Raw genomic sequence first — 17,737 nt, 5'->3', positions numbered from 1 at the left:
GCACTCCAGGTGTTTCATAAGACGCTAGAGATGAGGAATCTCTGCTTCTTCTCGTCTAATGAAAAAGTCTGCAATCTTTCATTCTCCATGTGGGGATTGTGATCAGCTCTATCTACTGCCAGAGCCACTGCTCCAGGACCTAATCAGATTCATCATGCCGTACTCTATCATCTTTGTCCTGAAGCCGAAGGCAGATTCGTGTCTTGTTTCAGTCAGATCTTGTTTGATGAATAGTACCCCACAACTTGGAAGGAGGCAGTATTAATTCCATTATGGAAACCAGGCAAGGATCATGCGAATCCTAACAGTTATCAAAGTTTAGCCCTTGCCAGTTGTACGAGTAAGCCTCTAGAGTGCATTGTCAGCTGCCACTGTGTCTGGCTCCTCAAATGCTCAGGCCACCTGTGCTGTTCCCGGAATGGTTTTCAGCTGTTCTGTTCTGTTCTGCCCATGACAATTCTGCTGGAGATGGCAGTACTGGATTCCTTTTTACACAGAAACCATTTGGGTGGAGTGTTTTCTGGCCTCGAGAAAGCATACAACAGCATTTGGAAGTACAACATTCTTCATCAATTTCATGAATGAGGACTATGTGCACATCTGCTGCTTCTTGGCCAACCCTTCCGTGAGAACTGATGCTTTCGATATTGAATTGGTGATGCCTTGTCTGATTGCTGAGTTCAGGAGAACATGGTTCCACAAGACAGTGTATGCAGTGTCATATTGTTGAAGTCACTGTCATTGACACCTCCTACACAGTCAGGAGTCCTGTTAAACACTCTTTCACTATTTGTTTGTGGATGACTTTACAATCTTCAACTCTTCATTTATTCTTAGGATGACAACAAGGCAACTGCAGCTGACCATCTTGAGGCTGGAAGCTGGGGCCAATGGAACTGGTTTTAAGTTCTCTCCAGAGAAAACTACATCTGTCAGTTTTACTCTTATCTGTACTTGATGAAGTTTTAATCAACCAGAGCTCACAATGGGAGACAATATTTTACATTTTAAGGATTCTGTGCACTTTTTAGGTGTACTATTGGCCTAAAAATTAACCTGGCTTCTGCTCCTGAAAGACATGTGAACAGAGGGTGTCTGAATATTTTGAAATGTCTCAATGCAAAGGCATGGGGAGCCATCAGATCCCACCTCTCGCAGTTTTATAGGGAATTTGTTGGATCACAGTTAGATTATGCACTGTGGTTTTGTGGATGAATCCATATTTCCTACCTCAAGATGTTAGATGCTGACTACCATGACAGCATTCGGATATCAAATGTAGACTGTCAGACCAGCGCAGTTTGGTCTCTATGTGCAGAGGCAGGTGCACCAACACTCTGGATTTGGCAGTGGCTCCTCCTGGCTCCACAGGCCATGAAAATCTGAGCATTTCTTCAGTATTTGACATTTAGTGGAGCAATCCACCCCAACTTTGAGTGGCTGTTCAGGAATCAGCCCCATGCGACTAAGCCATCTGTATACCTGCTACTGACTATCTCAAGAATCTGGATATGTGAGGTCTCTAAATACATAGCTATGGATGGTACAAATTGCCATTTTGGCATCTTCAGAGACAAACTTGGCACAGTACAGGAATGGCTTGAGTGCCATTTGGTCAGATACATTGCCACATCCATGAGACATTCCTAGCTGCTGGTATGCAGGAGGATCAATTTCAGAACCACCACCTCTGCTGACATTGTTGTGGTAGGAGGAGTGATGACTGGTCATGTGATTCCAACCCTTGTGACACCAGGGCTGATCGTGCAGTTCAGTGACCAGTGCCTGCTGTCTGGCAGTGGCCTAATTACTGTTCTGGGCTCTGTCTTCTATTCCAAGTTCTCTTATAACTTTGTCCCATTGTATTATGTAATGAATGGTATAATTAACTACTTTCATGTCTGTATTTTCCATTGAGTGTCTGTATGATCTCACATTGTTTTCTTACCTGTAGATATTGACTGACTCCTACTGGCGACCACTTGAAGAATTTGAACAAATTGACATTAAACAAGACAATGTTGTAAGTATATGTGTATGTAAAGACTTAACGTGTTATTGATTAAGCTAAATTAAGTTATTAATGAAAGACTGTTCCATTTGAAGATGTATCCCTTATTTAGATCTTTGACTTGTTTCGGACTTCACATCGAAGCCATTTCCAAGCGGATCCGAAGTGCACATGCACTCTCTGTGTGGCAGTACTGCAAGATACAAGTCACTCAAAGTTTCTCGGTCAATGTGTATTCTCCCTGGTGTTCTCTGATGTCATTTCATTGATTTTCCTATAAAAGAATGCAACAGTTTGACAGAGAAACTTTGAGTGACTTAAATGTTGCAGTACTGCCACACAGAGAGTGCATGCATTTCAGATGCACTGATGCCCTGCACATGTAGGGAGAAAAACTGGTTGAATACCTAAATGAAGAATCCATCAGCAGCTGGAATTACTTTTCATTAATTGAATCTACAAAAAGTTCCTTTACTTTACACCTATGGCAAAAAAGAGAGAGAGAGAGAGAGAGAGAGAGAGAGAGAGAGAGAGAGAGAGAGAGAGAAGAAGAAGAAGAAGAAGAAGAATTGTGACCACAGACGTAAAGTAAAGGAAATTTATTCTATATACATGTCACTGTTTTATTCGCGACAGTGTCGCAGCTTGTGGAAGTGAATCTAAAGTTGCGAAACAACAGACATTTCTAAACATGGAAAACTGGTAAATTAATGAAATACATGTTATCTTTTAAAGGAATGGGAAACTCCTGATGGTTTTGATGTGTGTGACCCACTACATGTTCAGAAAGAGGTAAGTAAAGTCTTATTTAAATTATTCCCTTCTGTGTAATGTCAATATAACTCTCATTATTAATAATGTAAGCAGATTGACTCTAGTCATAATTGGCTGTTTGTATATTCTTTACAGAAATAGCCTGCAGTTGTTGCTTCTGCCTGTTAATGTATAAATTGTATTGGTTCACATCACTGAAGGCCCTCTTTAGTTGATGAAGGGACTAACAGAACATGGTGTCTGAATAGCTGGATGAATATCTTGCTGTACTCCATTTTGTAATGCCTCATGATCCGACAACAACCTTTTCACTTTGCGCAGCCGCAACACCTTGAATGATTGACTGATTTGGCCTCGTAACTGTAACCAGTATGGCCTTTCTCTGGTGGTACTGTGCTGAAAGCAAGGGGAAACAATGGCCATTATTTTTCCAGACTGTGTACAGTTCTTCTATAGTGTTAACCCTCAAGTGAACACATCTATGTATAAAGTGCGCCAACCACAAATGACATTGTCTTGTAACATTCCATTATTGTTTTACGGTTTTAAGCCACTATATATTCCTTCATTATTTCTTCAGCTAACACAGTGATAAGTTGTATTGTCATATGTCCAAATGTGCAGCAGTATTACAAAAAAAGAAGCAGCGAGCTAGATGACAAAAACTGTACAATCCATGCAAGAAAATGACCCAGATTCTGACCTAACAGCACAATCCCACTCTGAGATAATTAATAATCAAACAAGTATTTGGCAGGGGTCTGATGCAACTGCACTGTTTAACACTCTGAGTGAATAATTTCTATGGTGTAACGCTTGTGTACAGCAACACAATAGTACAATGGAAGTTTATTTTATTATTGTTTAATTAAACAGATTTAGCTTATGTAAGTTTATTTTATCATTGTTTAGTTAAGCCAAGATTAAGCTGTGCATATGCTCATACACTATGTGATTGAAAGTATCCAAACACCCCCAAAAACATACATTTTTCATATTAGGTGCGTTGTGCTGCCACCTACTGCCAGGTTCTCTATATCAATGACCTCAGTAGTCATTAGACATCATGAGACAGCAGAATGGGGCACTCCGCAGAACTCATGGACTTCGAACGTGGTCAGGTGATTGGGTGTCACTTGCGTCACACATCCGTATGTGAGATTTCCACACTCATAAATATACCTGGATCGCCTGTTTCCAATGTGGTAGTGAAGTGGAAATGTGAAAAGGGATATGCACAGCACAAAAGCGTACAGGCCGACCTTGTCTGTTGACTGACAGAGACCACCGACAGCTGAAGAGGGTTGTAATGTGTTATAGGCAGATATCTATCCAGACCATCACAAAGAAATTCCAAACTGCATCAGGATCCACTGCAAGTACTATGCCATTTAGGTGGGAGATGACAAAACTTGTATTTCATGGCCGGGCCGCTGCTCATAAGCCACACATCATACCAGTAAATGACAAACGACGCCTTGCTTGGTGTAAGGAGAGCAAACATTGGACAATTGAACAGTAGAAAAACATTGTGTCGAGTGATAAATCACAGTACACAGTGTGGCGATCTGAAGGCAGTGTGTGGGTATGGCAAATGCCCAATGAACATCATCTGCCAGCGTGTGTGGTGCCAACAGTAAAATTCAGAGGGGCTGGTATTATAATGTGGTCGTGTTTTTCATGGAGGGGGTTTGCACCTCTTGTTGTTTTGCATGGCACTATCACATCACAGGCCTACATTGATGTTTTAAACACCTTCTTGCTTCCCACTGTTGAAGAGCAATTCAGGGATGGCAATTGCATCTTTCAACACAATTGAGCACATGTTCATAATGTACAGCCTGTGGCAGAGTGCTTGCATGACAATAAAATCCCTGTAATGGACTGACCTGCGCAGAGTTCTGACCTGAATCATATAGAACACCTTTGGGATGTTTTGGAACGCCGACTTTGTGCCAGGCCTCACTGACTGACATTGATACCTCTCCTCAGTGCAGCAGTCTGTGAAGAATGGCTTGCCATTCCCCAAGAAACCTTCCAGCACCTGATTGAACATATGCCTGCGAGAGTGGAGGCTGTCATCAAGACTAAGGGTGGGCCAACACCATATTGAACTCCAGCATTGCCAATGGAGGGCACCACAAACTTGTAAGTCATTTTCAGCCAGATGTCTGGATACTTTTGATCACATAGTGTACATGTTTTCCTTGGTAACATAAAAACAGCTATCCTTTACATGTGTACAAAGTATGCTGCATGCCAGTTCATGTTATGAAAATCGGTGCACCTACTCGAGGGTTAAATGATGATGGCATCCTCTTGGGTAATATAGTCCAGAGATGTGGGAACCGTGCAGGGGTGTAATGTTACTAGTGAAAAGCAAATCTGGTATTCTGTGGGATGGAATGTGGAGTGTTAACCCTTAACTGGGTAGATAGGTTGTACAAATTAAAAAGGGAAATGAATAGGTTGACTATAAATATATTGGGTTTAATAAAATTTGGTGGCAGGAGGAACATGACTCCTGGTCAGATGCGTACAGATTCATAAATAAAAAATAAAATATGGGTAATGCAGGATTAGAGCTAATAATGAATAAGAAAATAGGAATGAGTAAGCTTCTGATAGTAGGAAAAAGAAGAGAAGGAAAATTGTTAGAGAGTGTGGACTGCAGCAAAGGAATGAAAGAGGATCTTGCTTGGTAGCATTTATGCACAGAACATAATTTAATAATTGCTAACACTTGGTTTAAGCATCATGTAAGAAGGTTTTATATATGGAAGAGACCTGAATACTGGGAAGTTGGACTGATTATATAACTGTAAGACAGAGATTCCAGGCATGTCTAGTGGCATATGTGGTCTATGAAATTACAGAGGTGGGACTTGGGTAATGCAGTATCTGTGGCTGTCGGGTTGGGTGCACTTTAAAACACACGACACCATTCACGCTGCCGCATTTGCTACAGCCACCAACACGGCTTGAGGGCAGTGCCACAAATGCTTATGCTGCTGCCGATGATACACAAGTATCTCCCTTCTGGAGCTCCAGTGGCAGATTAACTGAAGTTAAAACATCGATGCACAGAACATATTTTGTGTGTTTGCCATTTCATAACATTTACAGACTTTCATAGCAATCAGGTTTCGTCATCTATGGACATTAACGGATTGTAAATCTTTGTATCTGTACATATGTCAACATTCAAATCTACTGTTAGCAACAGACACTGCAACTACAGCAAACAAAATTATGTATTACTTTTATTTTTTGATGTTAGATGTGAAATAAATTAATGTCTGAATTCTAAGTCCACAAACCGCATCTGATCCTTGTTCCTGTATCCACTAAAGAACTATAAAGTAGGTGAAGAGAGTTACAACAGGTAAATTGAAAGAACTAGAAATTATTGAATGTTTCATGGGAGAATTCGACAAAGTTTGGCTGAAACAGAGGAAGACAGTGCAGTATAAGATAAATGGGTATCTTCAAGAGATGAAGTAATGAAGGGTACTGAGAATCAAATAAAAAAAGGAAAGGGTCCATTATAAATCCTAGGATAAGAAGGAGACACTGAATTTATTTGTTGAAAGGAGAAAATATAAAAATGCAGCACATGAAGTAGAGATCTCTAAAACATGAGCTTGGCCAAAGTGCAAACAGGCTAAACAGAACTTGCTAGAAGACAAATGCAAGTCAGTAGAAGCATACAAAACTAGAGAAAAGTTAGGTAACTGGCAATAGGAAAATTAGTGAGACCTTTGAAGGAAAGGGCACCAACTATGTGATGATGATGATGATGAGCTCAGGTGGGAAGTCATTGTTAAGTAAAGAAGGGAGAGGTGTAAGGTGGATGGAATATATAGAGGGCTGTAAAAAGAAATTTGCAGGCAATATTATAGAAAAAAGAAGTAGATGACAATAAGATGAGAGAAGAAGTTGATAAAGCACTGAAAGATCTGAGCCCAAACAAAGCGCTGAGAGTAGATGTTCTCTCAGAATTATTGAGACCCTTGCTAGAGCCAGCTATAATGAAATTATTCCACATGGTGTGCAAGATACATGAGACTTGCAAAACACCCTCACACTTCAAGAAGAATATAATAATTTCAATTCCACAGAAGGCAGATACCGATAGATATATTACTAAAACAGTGAGTTTAATAACTTGCAGTGGCAGAATATTGACATGAATTATTTAGAGAAGAATGGAGAAACTTGTAGAGGCAAGCTTGGGAAAGATCAGTTTGGAATTCTGGAGAACTGTTGGAATACAGAAATCAGTACTGACCCTACTTTAGCAAAGGATCTTGCCTGGAACATGAGTAAATTCTAATCACATGTAAAAAACTTTTCACCTGTAACTGGTCTATTTCTTGAGATACTTATCTGAAAAGATCTAAATTGGGCTTCACACTCCCATCTCACGGTATTTAGTTCCTTGATGGCAAGAACCCACAAAGCTGAAAGCCTGTAATCATCGCCTCTGTTGAAAATACATTTGTTCTTAGAGATCTCAACTGCTTTGTAGTCTTTCCATTTATAAATAACTAGTCATTTATCTACAGCTACACCATGTGTGTGTTTGACACATATATTGAACACACCTCCTACTACTCATCTCTTCTTCCCACCTTAATCTTTCTGTCTCCTCCTCCCCACTATGTCTCTTCATTTCCTCCTTCCGATCTCTTTGTCAATTTCCTCCACACCCTCTCTCTGGCCATAACTTCCTTCTCCTTCCCTCTGACCATATTCTCCTCTCCTCTCTCTTTCTCTCTCTGCCTCCCCCTCTTTATTTTCCACTTATCCACTATGCCTTCCATCTGCCTCATGTGCCTCCCATCACTCTATCCATCCCCTCCTCCATCCTCCTCAACCTGTCTGCAGCCTTGTGTATTGACACATGTAGCCCCTGCAGCACCATTCAATAAAGCAGGCTGATACTACTACTGCAACACACTTGTCATGCAGGACAGCCTTTGTGTGGGGGCTGGAAAGTCATTTCTTGCCCCCAATGCGTATGCTGTCTGACAAAACAGGCTTATTTGCCAGGCCGATACTGTTCCCACACAAGATGCCCATTGTACAGGGTGGCCTATATATCAAGGGCTTGCTAGGAGGTTATTAACCCCTCAGTGCTGATACTCCTGGGGGCTGCTGCTCCTGTACCAAATTCCATTGAAATCAATCCAGGAGTTGGGGAGGAGATACTGTACATACATGCAAGTCATATACTCTGCTTTATATAACTAGCTTTTTTCTGACAGCTTCTTCCACATGTATGTTCCACACAATACTGCCCACATCACCTTCTCTGCTTCCGCCTCTTCCTCTGTCACTTGTTCCACCCCATCCTTCTACCTCTATCTATCTCCTTCTCCCCCCCCCCCTCTCTCTCTCTCTGTTCATCTGCTCCTTCTCCTCCTCTGCCCCCCTCGTCCCCCTCTCTCTTACCATCCTGTCCTCCCCCTCTCTCTGTACACTGCCTCCTCCCCCTCTCTGTCCATACCCTCCTCACCCCTCATACTATCTCCTCCTCTGCCTCACTCTGACCATCACCTCCCACTCTCTCTGTACATCTCCCCCTCTCTCTTTGAGTGCCCACCGGACCCCTCTCTCTGTTCATCTCCAGCCCCTCTCCATGGTATCCATCTTCTCCTCCCCACAATCTCTTTATCCTCCTCTCTGACTGTATTCTTCTCCTCATCCCTCTGTCTGTGTCCCTACACTTCCTCCCTCTTCTCTTGACTCTCTATCTGCCTGTCAGTCCCTCCATCCAGGCTGATGCTATTGCAACATAACATGCCTGTCATACAGGGTAGCCTATATGTTGGGGGCTGGTTAATTGCTTATTGCCCCTGACATATAGGCTGCCATGCGGATCACGTCAATAAGGCAGGCCCGTACAACTTCAACACAGCATGTCTGTTGTGCGGGGCTGCATACATATTGGGGGCTATAAAACAGTTTCTTTCCCCTGGAATGTAGGCTGCCCTACAAAACAGATTGATCAGGCAGCTGGTAGACTTCCTAAACAACATGTCACTCATGAAGAGACAGCCTACACACCAGGGACTGGAAAAACACGTTTCATGTTTATGTCTCATCTGTGCTCCTGTTGGAGCTAAGAGGTTGTAAACCCCACAGCACTGCTACTAGTGAAGTTTGCTGTTCCGGTGTCACATTTGGTTGAAATTTATCCAGGAATATCGGAAGAGATTCTGGACACACACACACACACACACACTTGCACTTTCTCTCTCTGCTTTATGAGAATGTAATAACAACTAGCCTTTCCCCAGCAGCTTTGCATGCATACATGTATATTACATATAATGCACACATCACTTCCTCCGCCACACTCTTGGTCCATTTTCTCCTGTCCCCTATCTGCTAACCCCTCGTAACCTCACTCACTGCCCATCTGTTCCCCTTCCTATGCTCATTTTGCCGTCCGCCGTCCACCTCTTCCTTTGCTTCTCCGTCTCCGTCTCCCTCCATCCCATGCATAATGCAGGTAGCGAGGTAGAGAAGAGCAATTAATGGCCAGAGTGAATGGGTTGGAGCTCGACCCACAGAAGTGTTCAATACATATTATACACATCTCCCCTCTCTGCCCACCTCCTTCTCTCCACAACCTCAGTGTCCAGCACGGCATTTTCCTCTCTGTGACCATTGCCTCTCCCCTATCACTGTGCGTCTCCTTCTCTTCTCTTCTCTTCTCTTCTCTTCTCTTCTCTTCTCTTCTCTTCTCATGGTCCATTTCCTCCCCACTCCCCTCTCAGTTTGTTCCTCTCTCTTCCCAGCCTATATGCTAGGGGCTGGGAAACTCTTGTGTCCCTCTGATGTGTAGACTGCATTGCAAAGCAGGTCAGTAAGGCGAGCCGATACTATTCCCACACCATCTGCCAATCATGCAAAGCAGCCAATATTCCTGGGGCTGGAAAAAAACACTTTTTGCTTTGCTCCTATTGGATCTAGGAGGTTATAAACCACACAGAGCTGATACTCATAAGGCCTGCTGTTTCTTTGACATACTTCATTGAAGTTGATCTAGGGGTTTGGAAGGAGATCCCAGACATGCACACCTCTGCCGACTTTGCCCGTGTGTGTGTTCGCCAAATGCCAGCCTGCTGTCCCTTTCTATCCATCTCTTGTTTGTACGGTGTATATGCATAGGCCACCTTCAGAGCTTACTTATTCCAACATGTATTTGGTCAGAAAATCATTTTAGCTGTGCTCTCTGCATTGCAACCACTGGACTGTAGACTGCAGTGCAGACAGTAGGAATTAATGAAAGATTTAATTGCCATAGAGATAGCATATATGGAGGTACAATGCAGGCATTAAAATGCAGTACAAGTAATTGTAAGGGTTCATTTATTTACAGTAAGATTTCCTTGTGTACAGTATTCTTCATTACCCCTCTTGGTGCAAAGATAAATACATTGCACAGTGAGCTCACTCTACATCATGTGGCATATAGTGTCCATGTGAGAAACACTGTGGTGATAGCTCATCTCCACAGTAATGAATCATCTGTCCTTGAGCCTTGTGTATCATTATTAAAAATGTTAGTCATACTATGAATTGAAGTTTGTGATATGTGAAGTTGGCATTAGGGGTATGGTTGGTATGAAAACAGTTTTTTCCTCCCCCTTTCCTGTTGAGAAGATAGCAGCCTCAATCACATCAGCCAGCATTTGTCTCACACACATAGCTGTGTTCCATTGCAAAGGTGTGGGGCATCAAGGTCTCTAAGTAATGTTATTGATGCACTGATTTTCAATGCAAGGTAGTATGGCAGCACACCAGCAGGATCAAGGAAACTCGGAAACTCTGTGGGAAACTTTACAGCCACTGTATCAGTAGACATACATTCAGTAACCTCTCCCACTAATAGAAGTAGTACTGTTCTGTTGATATCATACATAGTGTCATTTCCAGGCCCATGAATGGCCTGTTTTTTTAACCTCACCATACTGTAACAGTTATTTGCTTTATCTGGACAGACGAATGCAGTTTATGAGCTCCACAATGGAAGATATCACAGTGCGAAATTCATATGTCAGGTGTACGTTGTCAGTTATGTCGACAGGAACTCGTCCTTCACCAATAGCTAATAATTGTTCTGAGAACACTTGTGCGCTATAATCCATTACATATAATCTCATGTTTAGTTTCATCAATAATTTCTGCACCTGGCTCTATAAATATGAAAGTCTTACAAATGCATCATTTATAGGAGTAGAGTTTTCGACGACCAGCAACATCTGATGAAAGCCTCCACACAGGAACACCACCCATCATTTTGTGGTTACACCTAACATCTCTAAAAGTTAAGTCCAGCACTCATTAGCATTCTTGTGTGTCATTGAGTCCTCATCCCACTATTACTTTGTATATCTGCAGTAATGCCACATGACAGCTGGCGTTACTTACATTGCACGATGGATATTCTTGTTGTGCTGTGTCAAGTGGTAAATTCGGTGTGGAGTGGACTGTCTTTCCTCCTCCTCTTAAGGTTGCATGTTGGCAACGGCAAGTGAAACCTCTCTGTTGCCCATACTTCAGCCAGAATTAAAATTAGTAGGAATGTTTTTGGTGTGCCTCCTGGTGCATTGAGGAAATAATGCCATGCAATCCGTAATAATGCCATAGACCTGCTTCTGGCCATTATTAAATTGCGGTCTCTTGGCTACAACAAAAGCATGCAAATTGTTGATGTTGTAATGTGTAATGTGTATGCATTCTGCCTCCACAAAATGTTGGTTGCATTATGGAGCTGGCAGGCCAAGTTAATGTTTTATTGCATTTGGCCAGATATTCGTCCTCTAGGATAATAGCATTTTGTTTCAAAAAGTATGGTCGAAGCATAACAGTGTCTGTATGACCATCTCTGAGAAAAGCTGCAAGTATGTCCTCATTCATCGCCTCTTTATATTTCTGCCATAGTACGATTGGACTGCTTGGTGCTGGTCATTAGTATTATAGCAAAAAAAGTCCTTATGGAATCTGGCATGGAGACCAACTTGGACAGTGCATTGTGTTATCCCAGTGATTGTCTCCTTCAGTTAATCCCAACTTACGACGTGCCTCTCGATACATTGAGAACATTCTGCCATTGACTGTTTGCATGTCCATGAAACTATTTGGTCTGCAAAGAATGTGAAGAAAGAGTCTGAGGAACTAACATTCAACATTATTTGGGTACACTGTGTACACTCTTGCTAATGCATCACTCTTGATATCATCATTTTCTGGCACATGTGTACCAAATTTTCTCCTGTGGATAAGTTTCTCTGATGTGTGCCACTTGTAATACTTACATAGTGTCAAATACACTGTTAATATTTTGTGTGGAGTGTTATTGACATTGTGGGAACAGTTTCTTTCGTGTCCATTTTCCAAATGCATGGGGAGATGTATGGCCGAAGGATGACGTTCACCAGTGGGATCATTAGATGCGCAAAAATGCCTCGTTGTTTCTGATGTCATACCCGTCTAGTACTGCATCATTTCATCAGTGTTACACTCATTGCAAACATCAAATACAGCCATGTTATTCCCATTATTAATATATTCACTTACATATTTTATTGACTTAAACCTGGTGCAGTGCTTGACATTGATGTGTGCACCGAACATTTTTGTTAGGATTAGGGAATATAGCACAATACTGGTTGTTAATTTCCACTTGTATGTGGCTGCATGTGTATGTAGTCGATGTGAACCTTCTGTCGTCTCGTTATTGGCATATGTAGAGTGGATACCCATCACATCCATTTATCGCTTCCTTTATCAATGGTTACAGATATTTTTTGGTGCACTGTTCATCCATCAACTCAGGTGAATAAGGTCTGATGCGTCACGTGAACTGTGGATCATATGCTTTGTTAACAAATCAAATAGGTTATGATTCTGTGTGGGTTCCGGTAACTCGGAGCATATGACATTATAGATTTATGTTGAATTTTGCACATCAACCAGAGTGTGTTACGTGAGTGAGGTATTCCTCACGTGTGCCACTTGACTTTGTGCATCCAAAATCAGATCAATCCAAAAATATGGCCCTTTTGTTAAAACTCCAAAAAGTCTCACCTGTTTCTGCCTAAATACTCTCACAAGTATGTCATAATGCTCACTTGGAATTTGCCCATTGGTGAGTACGTTCCTCACCTCTAGCCATTGTGGACTGCAAGTGAATGTTGTGAATAAATCCAGTCTCCTGTATCTCCTCACTTAACTCGTCGCATCCTGGGTGTATTTATGTATTTGTCTAGGACTGACTGTGAATGTCGAAGGAAGTATCAGTACTGCACCGCTGTTTTTTACATTTCCGTCATAATGCGACAACATCTTTAAAGTGTACATATTCCTCAACATGTAATTGCTGTTGATTGAGATGGATGTATGGGAGGTGCTCATTCTCGATTTTTCTATATATGTCAACCACGAATGTATGGAACAGTTGCCAACAATTTAGTATGCGGTTGTACCTGTTCTCTCAAACCATTATACAGTATATGTAAAACTGCATAGCTGACACTTTTTTATTTGTTGATTGACCAGTTGATATAACCTCCATAATATTGAACTGGTACCTGCCCTTACGATGGCGGAAAATCACTGGATATTGCTGGCTGTCATACAATCTGTGAGTTTCCAAAATGTGACATAGAACAGTCCTGTGATGCTATAGAATGATGTTACAGTGCTCAACACTGTTATTTGCGATTACCTTTGTTGTCTCAACTTCTTGAGGTGCGTTTCACCTGGATTCATGTTCACCTGATGGCTGTCGATCTGCATGTGTCACAACTTAGTAACCATCCATTGGTATTCATTTGAGAGTGATCATAAACTGATTGGTGTGATTGTTATACTGATGGAATGTGTTTTGAAACACCGACACTTCTTGTGCATGGAATGTATGCACACCTTGCATTTGTTTTCAGTTCACCATTGCCAGGGAAGTATAATTGCAGGTAGTTTGGTTGATGGTTGTGTGATGGCAGTGGAGAACTGGCCTTGTAGTAGATCTGCCCCTGTACAGTAAATGTTTGAAAATTAGATTGGTTACAACCTATATGCCAAAAGACTTCATCTGAAAGTAAGTGCTGTACTTTCTAATGCTGTGCAGCAAATCTTTCGATTTTCATGTAGTACCTAATGTGTAATTAAGAAGCTCTGTTGGTAATTGTAGCATCCAGTCTAGTTTTATTTTCCCATTCTTGCAGCGTAGGCCAGGAGTTTCTGCCAGAAACTTCTTTCTCTGGCAATCTACACACAGTGCATTTAGTTTTCCAATTTTAATGGATTAATACTTTGAGTAATTTTTATGGGAATTGTAGTGGAAGCCTTCCACTGATAAGGTGTGATGTGAATTGCACACTTGCATATGTGGAAGGGGTTGGGAAACTGTTGTGTGCCCTGAATGTGTAGGCTGCACTGCAAAACAGGGTGGTAAGGCAGGCTGATGCTGTTCACATACAGTTGACCTGTCGTGAAGGGCAGCCTATCGCCAAGGGCTGGATAATATACTTTTTTGCCCATATCTCTGCTGTTATTGAAGCTAGGAGGTTATAAACTCTGTAGTGCTGATACTGGTGATGCCAGCTGTTTCTGTGCTATATTTGGTGGAAATCAATCCAGAAGTTTGGGAGAAGATCACAGACCTACTCACATACTCTCTGTTTTATATATATATAAAAGGCAGATGTATTCTTTGGCTTGAACTTGTAAGTTCTGGAGATCTATTCCCGTGGTCGCAGTCATTCTGATGTTCCTCAAATGTGGATGTCATACATTGTTTTAAACATTGTGCAACTTGAGCTATTTAATAAGTTTTTCACTGTACTTAGAGTTATGCAGATATGAGGTGCTATCCAAAATTTGTGGGATGGTGCTACTGTCTGTTGAAAACCTTACCTTTGCACTAACAGTCACCATCACCCTTGAAGTAGTTCCCATCTGCACGTACACACCGATCCCAGTGCTTCTGCCGCTGGTCAAACATTTTCTGGAAGTCCTGTTCTTTGAGGATGTTTATCACCACCAGCGATGCTCCTTGAATCCTCTCTAGAGTGTTGAACCGATGGCCTTTCAACTTGAGTTTCAGTTTTGGCAATAGCGTGAAGGTGCAAGGTGCCAAATCTGGCGAGTACAGTGGGTGGGGTACAACTGCCATGTTGTTTTTTGCAAAAAGGTCCTGGTGAGCAAGGACATGTGACAGGGTGCATTGTCGTGATGCAGCAGCCAGTTCTCTTGACGCCAAAGTTCGGGCCGTTGTCACTGCATATTTTCACGTAGCAATCTCAAAACGTCACAGTAGGTCACGGAATTCCCTGTTTGATTGGGTTGAACGAATTCTTTGTGCACAATTCCCTTGGTATCAAAGAAAATTATGATCATGCTCTTCACTTTGCTTTTCACCTGTCTCGCTTTTTTGGGTCTTGGAGAGCCAGGGCTCTTCCACTGGACGATGTTTGCTTTGTCTCTGGGTCATAACCGTAAATCCGGCTCTTGTCGCTGGTGATAACCCGTGACAAGAAGGTTGGATCATCCGATGCGGTCTGACGAATGTCCGTGCGCACTTCAACACACTGTGCCTTCTGATCGGCAGTCAAGATCCTTGGCACAAATTTTGCGGCAACACGATGCAGGCCCAATTCATCAGTCAGCATTCGTTGACTTGTCCCATAACCAATACCCACTTCATCCACAATGTCTCGAATGGCTCGACATCGATCCGCACGAACCAATTGTTGAAGTTTGGCAACAATGTCTGGAGTTGTGTGGCTAATGTGCCTTCCAGTGTGAGCATCACCTACGACGTCTGTACGGCCGGCTCTGAAGCGAGCGTGCCACTCAAACACACGTGTACAGCTCATGCTCTGTCCCCCAAACACTTGCTGAATCATTGCAAGGGTCTCCGTAGCATTTTTCCCGAGATTCTCACAGAATTTGATACATACGCGGTGTTCTGTTCGCGGATCCATCATAAAATTTCCACACGCCAAACACAGAGTATAATGGAAATCACTGTGGGCACGCAATACATCCTCCCAGCTGAATGCCACTCCACACACTGACTCAACTGATATGCAGCTCTCGCCACCTAGTGGCCTACTTTCCAGATGGCAGCACCAATTCTCAAAATTTTGGATCCCCCCTCATATACACTTAGCTGCAGCCTAATGTCAAGTGATGAACACACCTGCACATGCTCTGAGAAAATGTTTCTGGCTCATTGGTGAAGTAAAAACTTATATGGGTGCCGACCACAACAATCTGCCTTGTATCTGCAAAGTTTCAAGAAGCATAGTCTTTCTGCTGCCATCTCCTGGCGTGTCACAGCCTGTACTCTCACACAGGCATTGGCAGCAGCAGGCACCACTAGTATAAAAAGAGTTAATGGTTGCCCCACTTTCTTGCTCACCAGCCATCACTGATCTGTGAGGTCTCTCTCAACTTGTTGTTTCTGAAGTGGGCTGTCGTAGAGGAAACAGGGGAGAATACACTTGCATCTAGCAACAGTTCAGGTATTAAACCCAATGTATGTCCCCTAGACAGTGGGTAGTCGGTAAACACAATAATATGGAGGGCACATATTCTTCTGCTCTTAGGACAACACTTCATAAGTGTAGTGTTGGTGAGCTCGAGACCAAACTAGCAACAGATGTTATAATGAGAGCTGTCAGTCTCTCCTATCACCTCGGAACTAATAGAATATACATTCATAGTGGTTGAATTGTCTCGGCCTTGTATTGACTAGAAATAAGAAATTTATTTTGCCAAGGAACTTAAATTTCATTCTGTATGTACAGATTTAATGTGTTATTGATGAAGTTATATTTACTTATTAACAAAAGGCTGCTCCAGTTGCTGATGTATATCTTATTTAGGTCCTTGACCTGCGTCAGACTCCACATCGAGGCCATTTACAAGTGCATCTGAAATGCATTGACTCTGCATGTGACGGTAGTGCAAGATTTAAGTTGTTCAGAGCACCTCCATCGGAATTTACCTTCTCTGGTGTAGCTTCATTGATTTGCCCCCAGAAGAGGATAACGCACTAACATAGAAACCTCGACTGCCTTAAATCTTGTAGTGCTGCCGCACAGAGAATGCATGTATCTCCGATCCTCTTTGATAATGTCCTGGATGTGAAGGCCAAAAGTGGTTGAAGACCTGAATGAAGACTACAACAGTGACTGGAGTGGCTTTTCATTAAATGACTGTACAGTTGTGGAATAACAACATTCTCTAAACATGGAGAATTTGATGAAGTAATTAAATACACATTATTTTTTTTATAGGAATGGGGAATTTTTGAAGATCTTGATGCCTGTGACTCACTACAGCTTAAGGAGGAGGTAAAGAAAGTCTTATTTAAATCATTACCTTATGGGGAGACATATATGAAGTTGCAATGCTTCGGGGAAAAAAAAGAACCAAAGTTTTCAAGGCAATGTAACTAAATTTGGCATAGTTGTTAAGGAATATTAAGTGGAAACACACATGCGTTTCCATGCTTATTGAAGTTATACAGTTTTAATTACAAACAGTTGGAACTTTTTCAACAAGGAGAGTGCAAATGTTTCTTTTTAAAACAATGTGTCAGAAAGAAATTAATATATTTTTGTACAATGTTTGATATACCATTATTACAAATATCTGTGGAACAAAATATTGATATCTTCTTTTGCTAGATTTTTAAAGCTCTCCAAATTTCTGTGAGAAAAAAATACACCAAATCTTAGGGCTTCTCTCTTACACAAATGCCTTACTACTGTAGTAAATGAAAATTCCTTAGAGAGTATGTTTCACTATAGTATTGACCAATTGCACGCCAAATTTAAGTATTATAATGACAGTGGTTTGTGAGGAGAAGGTACATAAAATTGCCAAAATGTGAGTTAGAGGAAACCTGAATCAAAAATTTGA

At 41.8% G+C, this 17,737-nt stretch overlaps 1 protein-coding gene across 1 annotated transcript in view; it reads left to right on the top strand.

Moving 5' to 3' along the window:
* Positions 1-1,719: 1,719 nt before the first annotated feature.
* Positions 1,720-17,737, top strand: part of LOC124550639 (zinc finger protein 436-like) — a 53,967-nt gene continuing 37,949 nt past the window's right edge. Inside the window, exons 1-4 of the mRNA XM_047125363.1 lie at positions 1,720-1,869; positions 1,955-2,023; positions 2,747-2,803; positions 17,110-17,166. Of these exons, the coding sequence (XP_046981319.1) occupies positions 1,720-1,869; positions 1,955-2,023; positions 2,747-2,803; positions 17,110-17,166 (333 nt within the window). The remainder of the gene's footprint in view (positions 1,870-1,954; positions 2,024-2,746; positions 2,804-17,109; positions 17,167-17,737) is intronic.

The sequence above is a fragment of the Schistocerca americana genome, chromosome 9 (assembly GCF_021461395.2).
Source record: "Schistocerca americana isolate TAMUIC-IGC-003095 chromosome 9, iqSchAmer2.1, whole genome shotgun sequence".
NCBI lineage: Eukaryota > Metazoa > Arthropoda > Insecta > Orthoptera > Acrididae > Schistocerca > Schistocerca americana.
This window is presented reverse-complemented; position numbering and strand designations above follow the sequence as displayed.